Source organism: Cannabis sativa, chromosome X (assembly GCF_029168945.1).
Source record: "Cannabis sativa cultivar Pink pepper isolate KNU-18-1 chromosome X, ASM2916894v1, whole genome shotgun sequence".
Classification (NCBI taxonomy): domain Eukaryota; kingdom Viridiplantae; phylum Streptophyta; class Magnoliopsida; order Rosales; family Cannabaceae; genus Cannabis; species Cannabis sativa.
Genome location: NC_083610.1, coordinates 21,291,364 through 21,306,833, shown reverse-complemented (window position 1 = coordinate 21,306,833; position 15,470 = coordinate 21,291,364). Strand labels below are relative to the sequence as shown.

Sequence of the window (15,470 nt, the reverse complement as noted above, 5' to 3'; positions counted from 1 at the left end):
GCATCATTTGAGGATGGGTGACCTCCTGGGAAGTTTTCCCAGGATGCGTGTGAGTGACGACAAAGTACGCTGAAAATACTCGTGTTGGTTTGTAGGGTCAGTCATCAATCCAGAAGAAGCGAGCTGACGTGACTCGTGTATAAGAGCCATTATTCCGTGGGTGTAAGTGGCCCGTGGAAGTTTGAAGTCGGGGATGTTACAAATGGTATCGGAGCCCGGCCAGTAGGAAGTGTGGTCGACGAGGACGTCGAACCTCAGAAGTGGGGTGATTGTGGACGATCAAGAGGTCCCGTGATCCGTAAGGGAAATACCGGTAAGGCTGTGCGATCCCACATCGCCTTGGGAAGGTCGTTGGGATGATTCTGAGACTGTGTAGGTATGGGACTACACAGTTGAATAGAGCTTTAATGGATTGATTGGTACTACCTATATCAACAAGGTGCATCTTGTTTTTCGGTAGCCCATCACGAAAGAACTCCACAGTTAAGCGTGCTTGACCATGGAGCAATTTCAAGGATGGGTGACCTCCTGGGAAGATTTCCCTGGATGCGTGTGAGTGAGGACAAAGCACGCTGAAAACACTCGTGTTGGTCTGTAGGGTCAGTCATCAATCCAGGAAGCAGCCAGAGTGGCGTACTCGTGTATAAGAGCCATTAGTCCGTGGGTGTATGGGCCCAATGGAGGCTTGAAGCGGGGATGTTACATTATGTGATTGTTTTTATACTAAATTATACTTCTCAAACTTTAATATCTACTAAATAATCTCTCTCGAATGTTAACATAAACTAAATTATACCTTGAATTTTGACATGTATTAAATTATGCTCCTGAACTTTTAAGGTCGTTAAAAATGCCTCATAAACTATTGAGATTGTTAAATTTAAATACTTTTGTCTAAATTCATTCAATTTTACTATTTGTGATTGTTTATGTACTAAATCATGTTCCCCAGACTTTGATATCTACCAAATCATGCTCATCGAATTTTGACATGTACTAAATCATGGCCCCTGAATTTTCATAATTTTTTACTAAAATTGGACAAAAGTCCTTAAATCCTACAATCTCAATAGTTCAGGGGCATTTTTAACAACCTTAACAGTTTAAGAAGCATGATTTGATACATGTCAAAGTTCAGGAAGCAAAAATCCTAATTAGCTTAAAATTAAGTGTATATCTGAATCCAACCCTTAATACAGCAAAAAAATCCAACATGAGGACAAAAAATGCACAAATTTCATCTCAAAATTAATTAACAATAAAAAAAAAGTAATTTATGCATCTTATAAATAGTATTAATCTCTCACAACATTATCAACGGAGACTCTCTAACACTTTTCCTCCTAATATGATTTTTTGTTAATAGTAAAACTAGATCAAACTTGTTAAAACAATTAGTTCTATACTATCACAGCAATTAGCTACTGAGGCCAAGTTCTACCATTATGCCTTGACTCATCTTCTATCCCATTACTACTTTCATAAAGATCATTACTTCTTTTTCTTTTCAATGTCTTTACACTTGACTGGTCTTCCTCTTTCTCATCAATGAATGCTAAGAAATGCATGACACGTTCAGAACGAGAGCTTCCATGTCCAGAAGGGTCATTCACACGAGGGAAACTCAGTTTGAATTGGCGTATAACTTTGTAACAGTAGATTGAAATAGAGACACAACACACAATGCCAGAGATCACAAATAGTCCCCAAAAGCTTTGTAATGGAAGCTGTTCTGATTGAAAGTCTGATATTTGTGCATTACAAGCCTTTTTAGCTAACCATTTTGAATGAATCTTTTGGAGATCTCCATTCTCTGAGAGAGTTAACATGGCTGTTGACATGTCAATGGCTAATGGTGAGTCTTTTGGAAATGCCTACAACAAGAAAAAGAGTGAGAAAAAATTAAAATCAGTTGCAGCATGACATAACAAAAATGGATTTTTTGTGTTTGAAATGCTCACAAATCCCCAGCCACTTTTGGTGAATTCTTGGCCACGAATTGCGAACATACAATGCTCTGAAAGGAAGAGCTCAATGTATGGTCTTTCGTCGATGACAGCAGCCACAGTTCCATTCTCAAGTGCCATAGCATATTCTTGAGGTGAGCCAAGAGCAACAAGTCTAGATTGTGGGATGTTGAGTTCTTCCCTTAAGTAGTTTTCGGCGAATGATCCTACTTGAAATCCTACTGGTTGATTGCTTGTTACCAATGTATCAATTCCAGTTATGGGAGATGATAAGTGTTGTACTGTGAGAATTGATGTCAGGTTAGCAGTATAGCTCGAGGTTATGATCAGAACGACGAAAAGCCAGATAAGCATCACAAACCGGCCAAGAGTGCTCATTGTGTTTTCTCCTGAAAGTTTTTGTGAAGATATATGACATAGTTGGTTGGTACTCTATTGTGGAAAGTGAATTCAAAACATAGTAGAGAGACTTACTATGTGCAAAAAACATAGTAGAGAGACTAAACCTGCAAGCCATAAAGTAACCACAACTGAAGATGAGAATGAGAATTCAAAGTATTCTGTTTAAGATAGCTTAAATTGAAAAGACAGAAGTACTAACCATATCATTGTGATAATCTGTTTCTTTGGTGGCCCTCTAAACTCATCATTTATTCTATGTTCAAGTACCCAAACCACTGCACCAACAAAAAAGAAAAAAACTGTTGTGACAGCCCACATGAGTGGTGTAAATGGTCTCAAGAATGCCCAAGCAATTGAGTTCAACTTCCTGACTGGTGTCACCACAAGTAACCCTGATTCTATATAAGGCTGAGTGAAATCCACAATCTTTGTTCTGTTTGTGACAATGGTAATGTCACCTACAGCAGCATCAAAAACCTGCAGATTTACAAGGCTTAAAAATCAGTAGGAACACTCTTTAGTTCATCATATACAATTTCAAGTCTTTTTTTTTTATCACTTACACCAGATGAAACCATGTTAACAAGCTCTGAATAGCTTGGATTCTTATGACCATCTCCAAATAGAATAAACTTATAAGGAACTGGATAGGGAAGTTGCCTTATAGCAGCGCGAAACACATCAATGCAGTATCCATGAACCATATCAGTACCATTTATTTGTGATACAAAGTTCTTATAACTAACTCTCTTTGGAACACCAATTCTCAGTTTCCTCCCATTGTCCCGAAAAACCCATCCGCGAGGTGTGATCCTTGTTCCTCCTGGCCATTCTACACTGTCCAAATGTTGGTGTGCAAAGGACTTGTTTGGTGCCTTGGTATAAAGTACCTCTGGGGAATCAACAGAGAGACCAGAATAGTTAGACCAATATCCAATCTGTTTGTATCCATTACCAATTACATTAATAATGTCAAAAGAAGGTCTCCTTGGGAATCTGTCTAGATTGAATCCTAGTGATCCAGTTAGGCCTATCATTCTGGTTTGTAATATGTTGTTGAGTAGATTTTCCCCACCATCAAAATTGCTCAATGCACCAAGATTCAAAGTCCCTTTTGAGTGACTTTTTAAGTTTGTGTTACTAGAGAATGAAATGTTACCCCCTTGATCCAAAAGCCTTTTCAAAGCTCTAGCAATAATCCAAACTGTATCATAGGCATACAAACCATAAGGGTTCAACCCAATAGAGCCATTACTCAACTGGTTCCACCGAGCAATGAAGGCGCTTTTCTTGTCTGAATCAGGTGTATGTGGACGAAGTGTGAGAGCTCCTTGAATAGATTTAACAGTATTAGATGGAAGTGGTGAAAGTGAATCCAAAACAGTAGATAACCAAGTTGAAGCTATCCAAACATAACCTGATTCCATCATTCCAAGCTCTTTTGCCACTTCGAAAACAAGCTTACCCGAATAAGAAAATGTGTGTAAGACAATCACTCTACTCTCCATCATACGAATCTGTACCAACTGTTTCTCAACATCAATTCTAGTTGCTTTTGGATCAGGTGGAAGTGCTGCTTTGTAGGAGATTTTACAAAGCTTTTCAGCAAGTTTATCACCCAATGCAGTTACCCCATTTCTACTTTGATCATCATCAGTGAAAATTGCAATGACATCAGACCAACCGAAATAACTAACCATGTCTGCAATGGCAGCCATCTGGAATAAGTCATTAGGTGCAGTTTGAACAAAATAAGGGTACTGTATAGGTGATAGGTTAGGATCAAGAGCTGTAAAAGACAATAATGGAATATGAAGCTCATTTGCAAGATGTGAAAGTACATGGGCCATTACAGCATTTTGTGGACCAATTATAGCAACAGTATCAGACCCCATATATCTAAGTGCTGCAATAAATAAATAAAAGAAACATTAAATAATGTCATTACCCAACAAAAAGTTAAAAACAAAAAAAAAAAAGGAAGAGTCTTTATTATACCACCAACAATGCCAAGAAATCCACTGAAGTTGGAATCATGAAAAGAGATAGACAATTTAGTCCCACCAAGAACACTCTTATCTGAGTTCACATCATGTTCTGCTGCCTTAATAGCAATCTTTGAGACTCTACCATTGATTGTTTTTAATGTGAAAATAGCTCCAACATTCACTTCTGCAGGTCTTGATGATGATGATGATGAGGCTCCATTTAAGCATTGTGCCCAGAAGCATAGAATGAATAATATTAAGAGGAGAAAAGTTAAATTCATGGTGAGCTTCTGACCATTAATTTAGGAGTTTTTCTTCCAAGTTTAGTAATCTTAACAAGCCCAAAAGAGAAAAAAGCATAAGAGCTTCGATACGAAAGGCATATATATATATAACATTTAAGAATGATGGTGTTGTTGTTTTGCCAAAAGAAGAAAGAAACATACCAATTCTGAAGATTCTAAGGAATCAAATAGAAAGATGTAAGTGATAGCTAGACAACTAGACAAAACCTCAAACATGTATCTTACCAAATTAATAATAATAATAAAAAGAACCCCATTAAAGCAAGTTCAATAACAAAATGTTCTAACATATATAATAATTGGAAGAAAATGTAAAATCTAGGTAACCTTCTATTCTCTACTCCAATGGTGTCTTTTCACATGCTTATATAAACACTCTTCAAATAAGAAGAGGAAAAGCTCTGAGACACGCTTGCCACTCATTCTTAAAAGAAGAGAGAGAGAGAAAGAAGAAAGAATGAATTAACTCAAACAAGTGCCATACTCAAAAGAAAGGAAAATAATTTATATAAAAATATATGGCTTCAGAGTCACAAGAAGAGAATTATATAACAGAAATGCTAAAGGGCACCAGTGGTGCCTAGCACCTTCCTATGTGTCAATATCGCTATTGGTACAATTAAGTATCGGGTCCCATATAATTTAATATAATAGTTTTTAGGGAGTATTGCCATTAATCGCAACGCGATACGTCAGCAAAAGTCTTACTAATTTCGCTGCTAATAAAGAATGCTCATTAGATAAATATATATATATAAATATTTGGTGTACAATTAAAGTCTTACAGCTTAAAAATAAAATAATTATGTAAGGATGAACACTATTTTTATTGTAACGAGGTATTTTTTGATACTTTATGGGAAAGTGCCCAAAAATAAATTCGTTGATCAAAGGATTTGTAATTTTCTAAGGGAGTTGAAAATAAGATTTAGATATGTAATTGAGGAGAGGATTGTTAGGTGTACAATAAAGTTTCTTTTTTGCGAAGGTACCCAAAAAAATCACAAAAATCTGTAAGGAGTTAGGTTTAAAGCGAGAAATATCATACCATATTACAGGCCAGCTCTAGAAACCCCAAAAAGAAAATTCTCTCTTAAATTTATATGTTTTTTTACTAATTTTTTTAAAAATAAGGACCTAAAATAATTTTTTTCTTATGGTCTATTATAAATTTATTTTGTTAGTAATATGGAGATAGATCCTAACAATATATATGATGATGATGATGATTTGACTTTAGAATTAACTTGATTTGTTGGTTTTCCACTTAAAAACTTAAGGAGGGTAATGAGTTCTTCTCTCTTTAATGGAATAGTTGAAGCTTCCAAGGATAGATAGTGGGGGACAATGGTGAGAAACTAGGGCAAAGTATTTAGTAGAAGTAGTACTCTATATCACCTATGGTGGATGGAGGCCATATCCTTTTTCTTGATACGGTATTATTATTTCGAAAAATAAATGAGTGGTAGTAAAACAATTGATGTGAGTGAGAGGCTCACAAAACACAATATATAGAATGTGGAATGATATGTGGTTAGGTAATGACAGTTAATATTTTATTTTTAGTAGAAGAAAAATGCCCAAACAAAATAATTTGAGATACACAAAATAAAAAGTAGTACTATTATTGATTTATATGCAAGGAAGAGTAATTTGCACTTAAATATGTTTTTATGTTTCTTTCTTTCTTCTTTTAAATGGAAAATTTAATTTTTATACATTTAACCTTTTTGACTTCTTTAGAAGTTGTTTTTTAAATTATAAAGTATTTTAAATTCATATAACAACTAACAGAGCAACTTAAATCGCAATTAAAATTCACATATCAACCTACGTAAAAATTACTGGAGCAACTCAAACTATAAATTTTAAAATATAAATAATTTATAAGATAATTTTTTTTTTATGTGTGGATAAAAATATTATTACTTTTAAGAAAGCTTTATCTATATAATGAAAAAATACTACTAAATAAGAAGAGTAATCCAATAATTTTCTTTTATTTAACCGTTTTAAAATGAAAATCTTATTCTAAAATAGTTGAAGATTGTGACAAATATTCCTTTAAAAATAGAATTATAATTCCAAAGGAAAAAGTAGACACTTTTCTTCAAGTCAAACCAAATAAATATGGAACTCTTCAATGGAATGACCTTTATAAATGGACTCTCCATTGCAAAGTTCATTTTTGTGAACCAAAGGTGGAAATTTTTTTTAGAAAAAAAAATTCACTTGGGTATGTTTATTCTTGTCATTATTGGCTTAGCTTTTAACCTTCTTTCAAGATTTTGTCCCCATGAGTTGTGTAGATCCCAAATGGCTTAGCTTTAAACTTAAAGCAATGAAAACTTTGGACCATGTGTTTTTGTAGTATTCCAAGACTAAGACACCAAATTGTTACAAATGTCTATAGTATATGCATTATTGAAATATGGTGGTCCAAAAAAAAAAACAAAAACCAAAACGTATTGAATGTAAAATTGGGAACTTTTATGAGACACAAATTCTTTTAAGGAAGTCTCATCCATCAATTTAGACACATAAAATGTACCAACAATGCTTAATAACGTTCAAAGTGTTTAATTAATATTGGTAGAATTAAGTATCGGATCTCATATAATTTAATATAATAAATTTTTTAAAAAAAATATCGCTAACTAATTATAAAGCGCACTAAAACTACTTATACTTTTACCCAATCAACGCCTAGCTCTGGGTCTGTAGACTCAAAAGCAAGTGAAAGCAGTGAGTTGAATAAGTCTTGTCACCAAACAACGCTTTGCACAACACACTATTCACTTCTATAAAAATTTATTGGTGTTTCAGTTAAGCATTCTTGGATGAAAGAGTAGTTTGACCCATTCATTTCTACAAGCATGAGAGATCTGGAGCTAAGCCCCTTTAAGTACTGCTAGACACTACTGTTACTTAACATCAATACTCCATGTTCAATATAATATACATACAATTAATCTCGTAGTCCCATCAAAATTTTCATATATTAAAACCTTAGTGGTTGATAGTTGGTATTCTAAAAATATTTGCTCGATGCTCTAAGCTCTAAAATTTCAGAGCACTAACTCAAAGTGGACCAAAAGAGAGCTCCATTTTTTTTTATCTTTTGACACCTATATATTTTCTACTTACCTATCATGACATCACTGCACTTAAGTTTTATATTATAAATCATCAATTATTAAAGTCTTTCCAACTCTGCATATGAGATGTTATTTATTTATTTATTTATTTAATATTGGATAATTTTATTACATATGGTATGCTGTAATTTGTTCAACATAAAAAAAATAACACCAAAAACTTATTCACTTGAATTAGAGGTATTTGCATCATCTTATAACAAAAGCCCAAGAAATAATAAGCAACTCCAATTCACAATCAAACCACCAACAAGAAAGCCTAACTTGCTACATCTCATCAATACAAGTAGTAAAACAATAAATAATAATAATAATAAATAAATAAAAGACAATCAAATACTCCTTCAAAAGATTTCCCTTGCACAATCCCCAAATGATCTCATTTAGAACTAAAGCCTAATTGGTTTTGAATTTAATATATATATATATATCTTTATATATTAAAAGTGCCTATCTAACGGCAATTCTTGGTTTAACGATTCTTGGTTTAACGATTTTTTTTTTATTTTGAAAATAGACGGAACGTAAACGGAAGGGTAACGTGAGCGTCTCAATTGAAACCTCCTGAAGAATAGCTCAATCAGTTCTGTAAATTGATTGCCCGCACACAATATTTTATCCAGGACGTTAACCTCCTCTTTGAAATCGCCTCCTAAAATTGCTCTTTTTCTCCATCTCCTGAAATAGAAATTGAAATTGATAAATGAATTTCTCATTTAGAATGGATTTTCAATTTTTAATTTTTTAACACTCAAATGAGAAATTGCATCACCACTGGCCTCTGCCCAATCTCTTCACCACACTCCGTCGATGGTCTTCCTCTCGCGCTACCCGGTCTCAATCTCATTCTTAATCGCTACTTTCTGATCGAAAGAATCCAAAAACTGTGGCATTTTGAAATCGACTCATCTTATTCTCTGCCCGAGTCTCCTTCAAAACCCCACTTAGTGAGAGAAGCTTTTCTCAGAAGCTAGAGAGAGAAACAAAATCAACAGAGTAGAGAGAGAGAGCTTCAAAACCCATAACTCTTTCTCTCTTCTTTCTCTCGAGCCCCCTATCTCTGGTTTCCCTCTCTCTTTCTCTCTCCCAGGAGCCCCTATCTACGGTATATTTTATGTCCGAATTATTTATCAATTTCTATATATATTCATGTATCAGAAGATGGTTGTGTGTGCTGATTTGATATGCGGTGCAAAGATGTGGTGAACACCATGGAAGTGGGGAACGAAGCGATCTCATCCATTTGTTTAAGTCTGGTACGGTACGAGTATATGTTTCGCTTGAGATTTGATTGTGGGTGTCTTCATTGATTCCTTTCCTGTGAGAAAGTATTGGAAACTACTTCTACTTTTAATTTTTTGTGTATGTAGTAATTCTCGGAACTGGGTAGTTTTATTTTCATATCATAATTATGACATTTTTATGGAGAACCATTTTAGCTCATATGTGGTTAATTTATGCGAAAATTGAAACAAAATGTATGTATTTGGATCTCATATAACTCATATATTTATATCTTATGTATGTATAATACAACATAATATTCTTCTCAAGATTATTGATTATTTCTGGGAAATTCTGGTGGGCTTATTATTTTCTCATTGGTAGTTTCTAATTGGTATTAATCACACATTTGATATAGGAAATGAAAACATCATTTATGTTTCCTCGGGAAGTGAAGTCAAGAGCTTTGATGTCCATGCAGTAACCATTCTTGCTCTTGGTTTTGGTATTATACGTTTTTCTATTGGTATCTTGTTTGTTCACATTAACATATATCGTTTATCTTTATGCGGAATTTGTGATATATAATAGTATTGTTTCTTTTATTTTAACAAAGTATGTTTTGTTTATTAAGTTTGTAGGTAATTTATTTTGCGGGCCTTTTCTGAAGCCGTTGGAGACTTATGAATATAATAAGGATGAGATAAATCGGTAGACATTAAGTTCATTCTCTTACACTATTAATTTCGGAGGAAAAAAATGAGCTAGATTTGTGAATTTTATTTTTATGTGATCCGATCTCATTAATTCTTACACATGGAATCATAATCCTGTTCTTGCGGATTGCTTGCAACTTCGAAGTCTTCTTTGCTTACGGTACAGATGATGGTGGCAAGGTTCTTACCATCTATTTCATAGATAATTTTACGGTAGTGTTCATTAAACAATAAATTTTAGACATTCTCATCGGCAAAAAAATTTGAAATTGTAGCCGAGACATTTTGGTTGTGTTTCTTCTATTCGATTAAATTGCTCATTAAAATACATGTTGCGGATCATAGACATTAGCGAAATGTCTCTATAAAACATTGAGAGTGGCCATCGGGTTCTTTCTCATCTCTTTGCTATATTTTTTGTTTATATGTATTTCTTTTTTCTCGATTTAAATGTGAATGAAGCGAAAGCGATATCATTGAAAATAGAAAACAAAGACAACGAGGATATTAAGCTCGACCTTGATCACCACCGGTTCTGGACCTTGCCCAGAGCTCGATAACAAGAACATTGTATTCGATTTGTTATTATTATTTTTTTTTATTATTAAGATGGGATTATGTGTTGTGATGTATATATATGCATGAAATGAATGGGCAACATTTTCTTTAAGGAAAGATAAAAGGTTCTTTCTAGATTAAGGAATAGATTCAAGTTGATAAGGGGAATCGGTCTTGTGTGTTTTGTGAAAGTTTGGGAGTTGAAAAGGGCATATTGTTTGTTGATAGAGATGTAACATTCAATCCTCGTCATTTGTTTGACTGTAACTCTTTCCAAGAGAATGTGTAGTTTATAGTCAATGTGTTATCTTCATGAAGTTAATAAGGCAACCTTTTGGCTATGCTTGATTCATCTCTGTTAAAAATCCATAGCTATGTATAATAGTGGAGAATGTTTTCAACTTCTCAAAGACACTAAAATTCTTCCTAAAAAATATAAAGTATGAGTAAAAATAATTACAATATAATTTCAGTCACAATAAATTTTATAATTAAGTTATACCTGTATATTATTTTTATTGTTTAGTTATAAGATTTTTATTTTTTTTGTTACTAAATGATAATTTGGATTTCTTTGTTGCGATTTTTTGAGGCCATCTTTCTTGCTGTCTTTTAACTCAATTCATGCAACATCTCAAGCAATACAATCACATGAGACAAGGGTAGTTTTCCCTTGATGAAGCTCTATGAGATATAGAGTTGGTAAGAGAATATGTGGACAGTATTCAATCACTGAATCACATAGCACTTTGCAATGAATGTGAATGATTTGTTGTAATATATCTTGCTGTGTCAAAGTTATACAAGTTATACAAGTATTGGCTTTCATTAAGAACACAAGTTATATAAGTATTGGCTTTCATTATATTAGGGTGCTTTGATAGTGTGTTTACGTTTACTAATGAAAGTGGTTTTCTTTACAGTACGAGTAAGGATGTGTAATGATTTAGTAGTTTTCTCATTTAGGAAAAGAAGTCACACCTGCCCACCAAAATTGATATTTTGTAAACCATGTTACATATATATTATGGGTTCTAGGAATTTATTTGAGAAAATTAATTTAATTTTAAGATAAGATGTGTAATTTTCTTTGTTTTGCAGGGTAAGAGTAATCCGTACTCACATGAGATGAATTTTCTGCGTGATCAGTAGATTGAATTCGTCTGAACACAAGCAGTGCGACAATGGCTATTACGATGATCAGTTTTTATTTTTGTTTATACTTTACACTATAACCAATTACTTTCATATAAAGTAAGTTTGAGTACGTAGTTTGTATATATTTCAGTTTTTGTTCATTTTTAATTTATGTTTATACTTTATTCTAACTAATTGTGACAATATATAAATTAGTAAAAATTAATTATTGCAAGGAAAAAAATATTTTTTTTTTTTTTCTTTTTTATTTGCAAACCAATGACGGGCGAGAAGCTGCCATTAAAAAATATGAAATTTATAAGTGAGCTGAAAATTTCTATTTGTAGCGACGGTTTAAAAGCGTGCCTATAACAACATAGGCGGCAGGTTTTAAGCGTGGCTCTACTTTAGCCCACGGTTTTAAAATGTAGCCTAAACTATAGGCCACGGTTTAAAAGCTGGTACTATAGTATTTTTCTCGACGGTTTAAAACCATCGTCTATTTTACCCGAGTATTCGCGACGCTCGTATAGGCGACGGTTTTATGGTATCGGGAATTTTGCCGACAGTGTAAAGCGACGGAATTTGAGGTTTTTTAGTAGTGTACATCACAATCTTGTTGATTGCAAAATGATTTGAAGTCTACAGAACATGGTATTGGGTACTTTTATTGTTACATTATAGGTAACAACCACACATACAGAGATGATAACTATCACTGTTTGGATATGAAGCACTAAAATTATACACATAATACAGGAAGAGAATCTGTGAGGCTTCCATGAATGAAGTGCACCTCATCTTGCATTTTATGCTCTTTGTTGCCTCTTACTAGGTACTATTGGTGGACTTCGAGTCGGGCTCATTTCATAATCCAGTTCTTCTCGAGATTGACATCATTTCACATGTACTACTTTGTCACTAAACTAATCTATTACACAACTCTCATTTTAGTACATAAACTTTATATTACACGTGTTAAATCATTTTGGCCTGTAATTTTAACTACTTAGGCGGCCTACCTAGCCCCTAAGAATAAAGACCACTACTTTTGATTCTAAGTTAACCAAGTCCTAATTTTTATAGGTAGCAAGTTCAACAACATTTGTTATGGCATTTTCATTATTCTTGTGAAGTTTTTTTCTCCTCAAGAGGTTCCCCATTTCTTATTGTGGTGTTTCTTTCTCTGATTCGATATGTATTTATATATATATAATTATATCCACACATTTGATTCATCTTATTTTTTTGTACTATAAATTCTCTATGTAGCTATAGACCTCTCAAGAGTGTGGCTGATTTTTGTAGTTTGGAAGAACATCAATTATTGTGTTCATTCTCTATGGTGTGATCTTTTCATCAGAGTAATTCTCCTATAGCCTATATATATGGACAATTACAAGCATTGATTTTGGACAACAATCAAGCTTAAATTGGTGTTAGAATGAGTTAGAGGTTGTGTATATTAGGAGTATCCATATTAAGATTAATGTCCTGTTTATTTATTAATAAATATATACTTAACATTTCTTTTATAAAACATTATGTTTTATTTATTAAATACTCGGTTTGTCTTTACAAGTACAATCGTTCATATGATAATATCATTTTACACAGTTTTTATAAATTTAAATTTACATTACAATACTATGCTAAAAAAAACTAAATAAAACAAGACCAAAACCCCAAATAAAACTAACAATACGTGCCTCGGCACGTAACATTCAACTAGTATATATATATATATATAAGTCTTCTATAAGTTACATAGTTTATGTTGTGGCAAATTATATGTTTGGGTTTTTGTTATACGAGTTGTGTAATTATATATTTTATTTTTATTAATTATATTTAAATAATAGTTAAAAAAAATTATATTTAAACAAGAACATAGTGTAATTCGATTATTGAATCTAAAGTCATCAGCTATCATGTCTAAATGTAAACTCATGTAATTTTTTTCACTATTATCTACTAATAAGAAAAATTTAGAAAAAAAATAATATGAATAAAAACTAACAAAAATTTATAAAAAATGAATAATAGCACAAAAAAAAGATTAATATCATATGTATATTCTTATAGTCTTCTACACTATTACATATTTACTAATAAATATATAAGAAGAAAAACTAAAAAAAAAAAATAAGTAAATAAAATTGAAAAAAAAAAAACACTAGAGGAAAAGAAAAAGTGGTAAAAAAATATACAGAAGACTTAAAAAATATTTTTTAAGACTATTAAAATAGAGTAAAAAATGAGATTTTTTTTAAGAAAAATGAAAACAAAAAGGTGAGAGATTAAAAAAAAAACACAAAAGAAAATAAAAATATATATACATTACTTAGATCCATTAAGTTTGAGAAAATATGAAAAGAGTAAGGACTATAAAATTATCATAAACAGAAAAGTAAATAATATTTTTTTAAAAAAAATTAAATTCTATACATCAAGTTTTAAAAAAAGTGAAAAATAACATAAAATTTTGAATATAATTTACATAACTAATATTTGTATGTATTAATATTTATTTTGTTTTAAAAATATAATTATATTTCTTGCTAAATTTTTATGTCACACCCTATATTTCCATCCTATAAACACATTCATTGAACATCATACTAAATTTTTTAAGAAAAATGCTAAAATGGTGCATACTATCCTTATAATGTGTAATATTGTTATTGGTTCAATTTAATATTGAGTCCCATTTATTTTATTTTATTAAATATTATAGAAAATTGCTAACCACTTATAGAGTATGCACCTCCTAGTAATGGTAGGTACATTAGTACTTCCTAGCGATGCTCATTTTTTAAAAATTGACAGAATGATAATTGCTAAGAGGTGCCTAACATCTTATGAAATGTAATATCACTATTGGGAAAATTCTATATTGGATCTCACTTATTTTACTTCATTAAACATTATAAAAAACCGCTAACTAATTATGAAACGTCACCGCATGGTGATATTAAGCACTTTACTACCCCATATCAATACTCAACAAGAATTTTACAACAACATCATTGGTCTTGAAAAGCACAAGTGAAGGGACCTAGTAGAACAATAGACATTCCCTAAAAAAATCTTTGTAATAAAAGTCTAACCTTGGACTTGGAGCATGAGAAAAACACAGAATGCATGTTTTTTTATTTTTGTTATTGGTTTAATTCAGCTGCCACTCCACAGCATATGCCACCTATTTAGAACCCTATTCTTTCAATGTAAGGACAATTAATTAACTGTGTTGAAGAAGAAAGTGTAACAAAAATAATGTGCTTAATTTGAACTCTTGCATGGGTTGGTTTGGACTTTGGACCACACCAATTTCCTATAAGTTTGTACTTTATTAAGGTGTTGCCTTTCTAGAAATCTTGGGAATGGAATAATATTCTATTCACTATGCACAAACAAACATCAACCAATTTATTGAAAACAGAAGACTTTTTTTTCTTTTCTTCTTTTTAATAACCCAAATGCCCATAATTTAGTTGTTGAAAATAGTAGGATTTTTGTAATAAACATTGTTATTAGGCACAACATCTCTAAATATATCGTTTTGCGATTGACTTGTATTACTCTTAAAAATTATTACAATAAATTATACGAGTTTCAGTATTTAATTGAACTAATGACAATATTAATATTTTTAGCATTTTTCTTTTTTAATATAAGTATTATTATTTTAAGGAGAAAATAGTTTAATTCTTTGATATATATACATATATAGCATAGACAAAAATATGTTAATATGAAAAATATGTTAATATGATAATGTTCTCTCACACACTTTACAAATTAATTGGAGTGTACTGTGTACAAGTTTAATCGAATAGAGTACAACCCAACATGAGATAAAGATGTTCTCAAAAAATTAGATAATAGAATAATTAGATCATGAAAAATACAACCCAATTTATTTTGATAGACTAAATTATTGTTTTAAGCCAAAAACTAAATAAAGAGAATTAGAAAAGGTTACTTTAAATAAACTCGAGGTCTTCGAGTCAAA

At 31.8% G+C, this 15,470-nt stretch overlaps 1 protein-coding gene across 1 annotated transcript; it reads right to left on the bottom strand.

Annotated features, from left to right (window-relative positions):
• Positions 1-1,227: 1,227 nt before the first annotated feature.
• LOC115702870 (glutamate receptor 3.2) lies at positions 1,228-5,225 on the bottom strand. The gene is made up of 6 exons (XM_030630320.2): positions 4,368-5,225; positions 2,933-4,275; positions 2,569-2,846; positions 2,442-2,473; positions 1,962-2,356; positions 1,228-1,874 (listed from the first exon to the last, which is right to left on the bottom strand). The coding sequence occupies exons 1-6, from the start codon at positions 4,636-4,638 to the stop codon at positions 1,422-1,424; spliced, it is 2,772 nt and encodes a 923-aa protein (XP_030486180.2). The 5' UTR covers positions 4,639-5,225; the 3' UTR covers positions 1,228-1,421.
• Between the last annotated feature and the right edge of the window lie 10,245 nt (positions 5,226-15,470).

What these genes read in the sequence shown, in the direction of transcription:
- LOC115702870 (XM_030630320.2), bottom strand. Translation starts at nt 4,638, where the DNA reads ATGAATTTAACTTTTCTCCTCTTAATATTATTCATTCTATGCTTCTGG. An exon ending in TTAACATGGTTTCATCTGGT is followed by an intron (nt 2,847 to 2,932) that starts GTAAGTGATAAA and finishes GTAAATCTGCAG; the next exon opens with GTTTTTGATGCTGCTGTAGG. An exon ending in CAGATTATCACAATGATATG is followed by an intron (nt 2,474 to 2,568) that starts GTTAGTACTTCT and finishes TATGGCTTGCAG; the next exon opens with GTTTAGTCTCTCTACTATGT.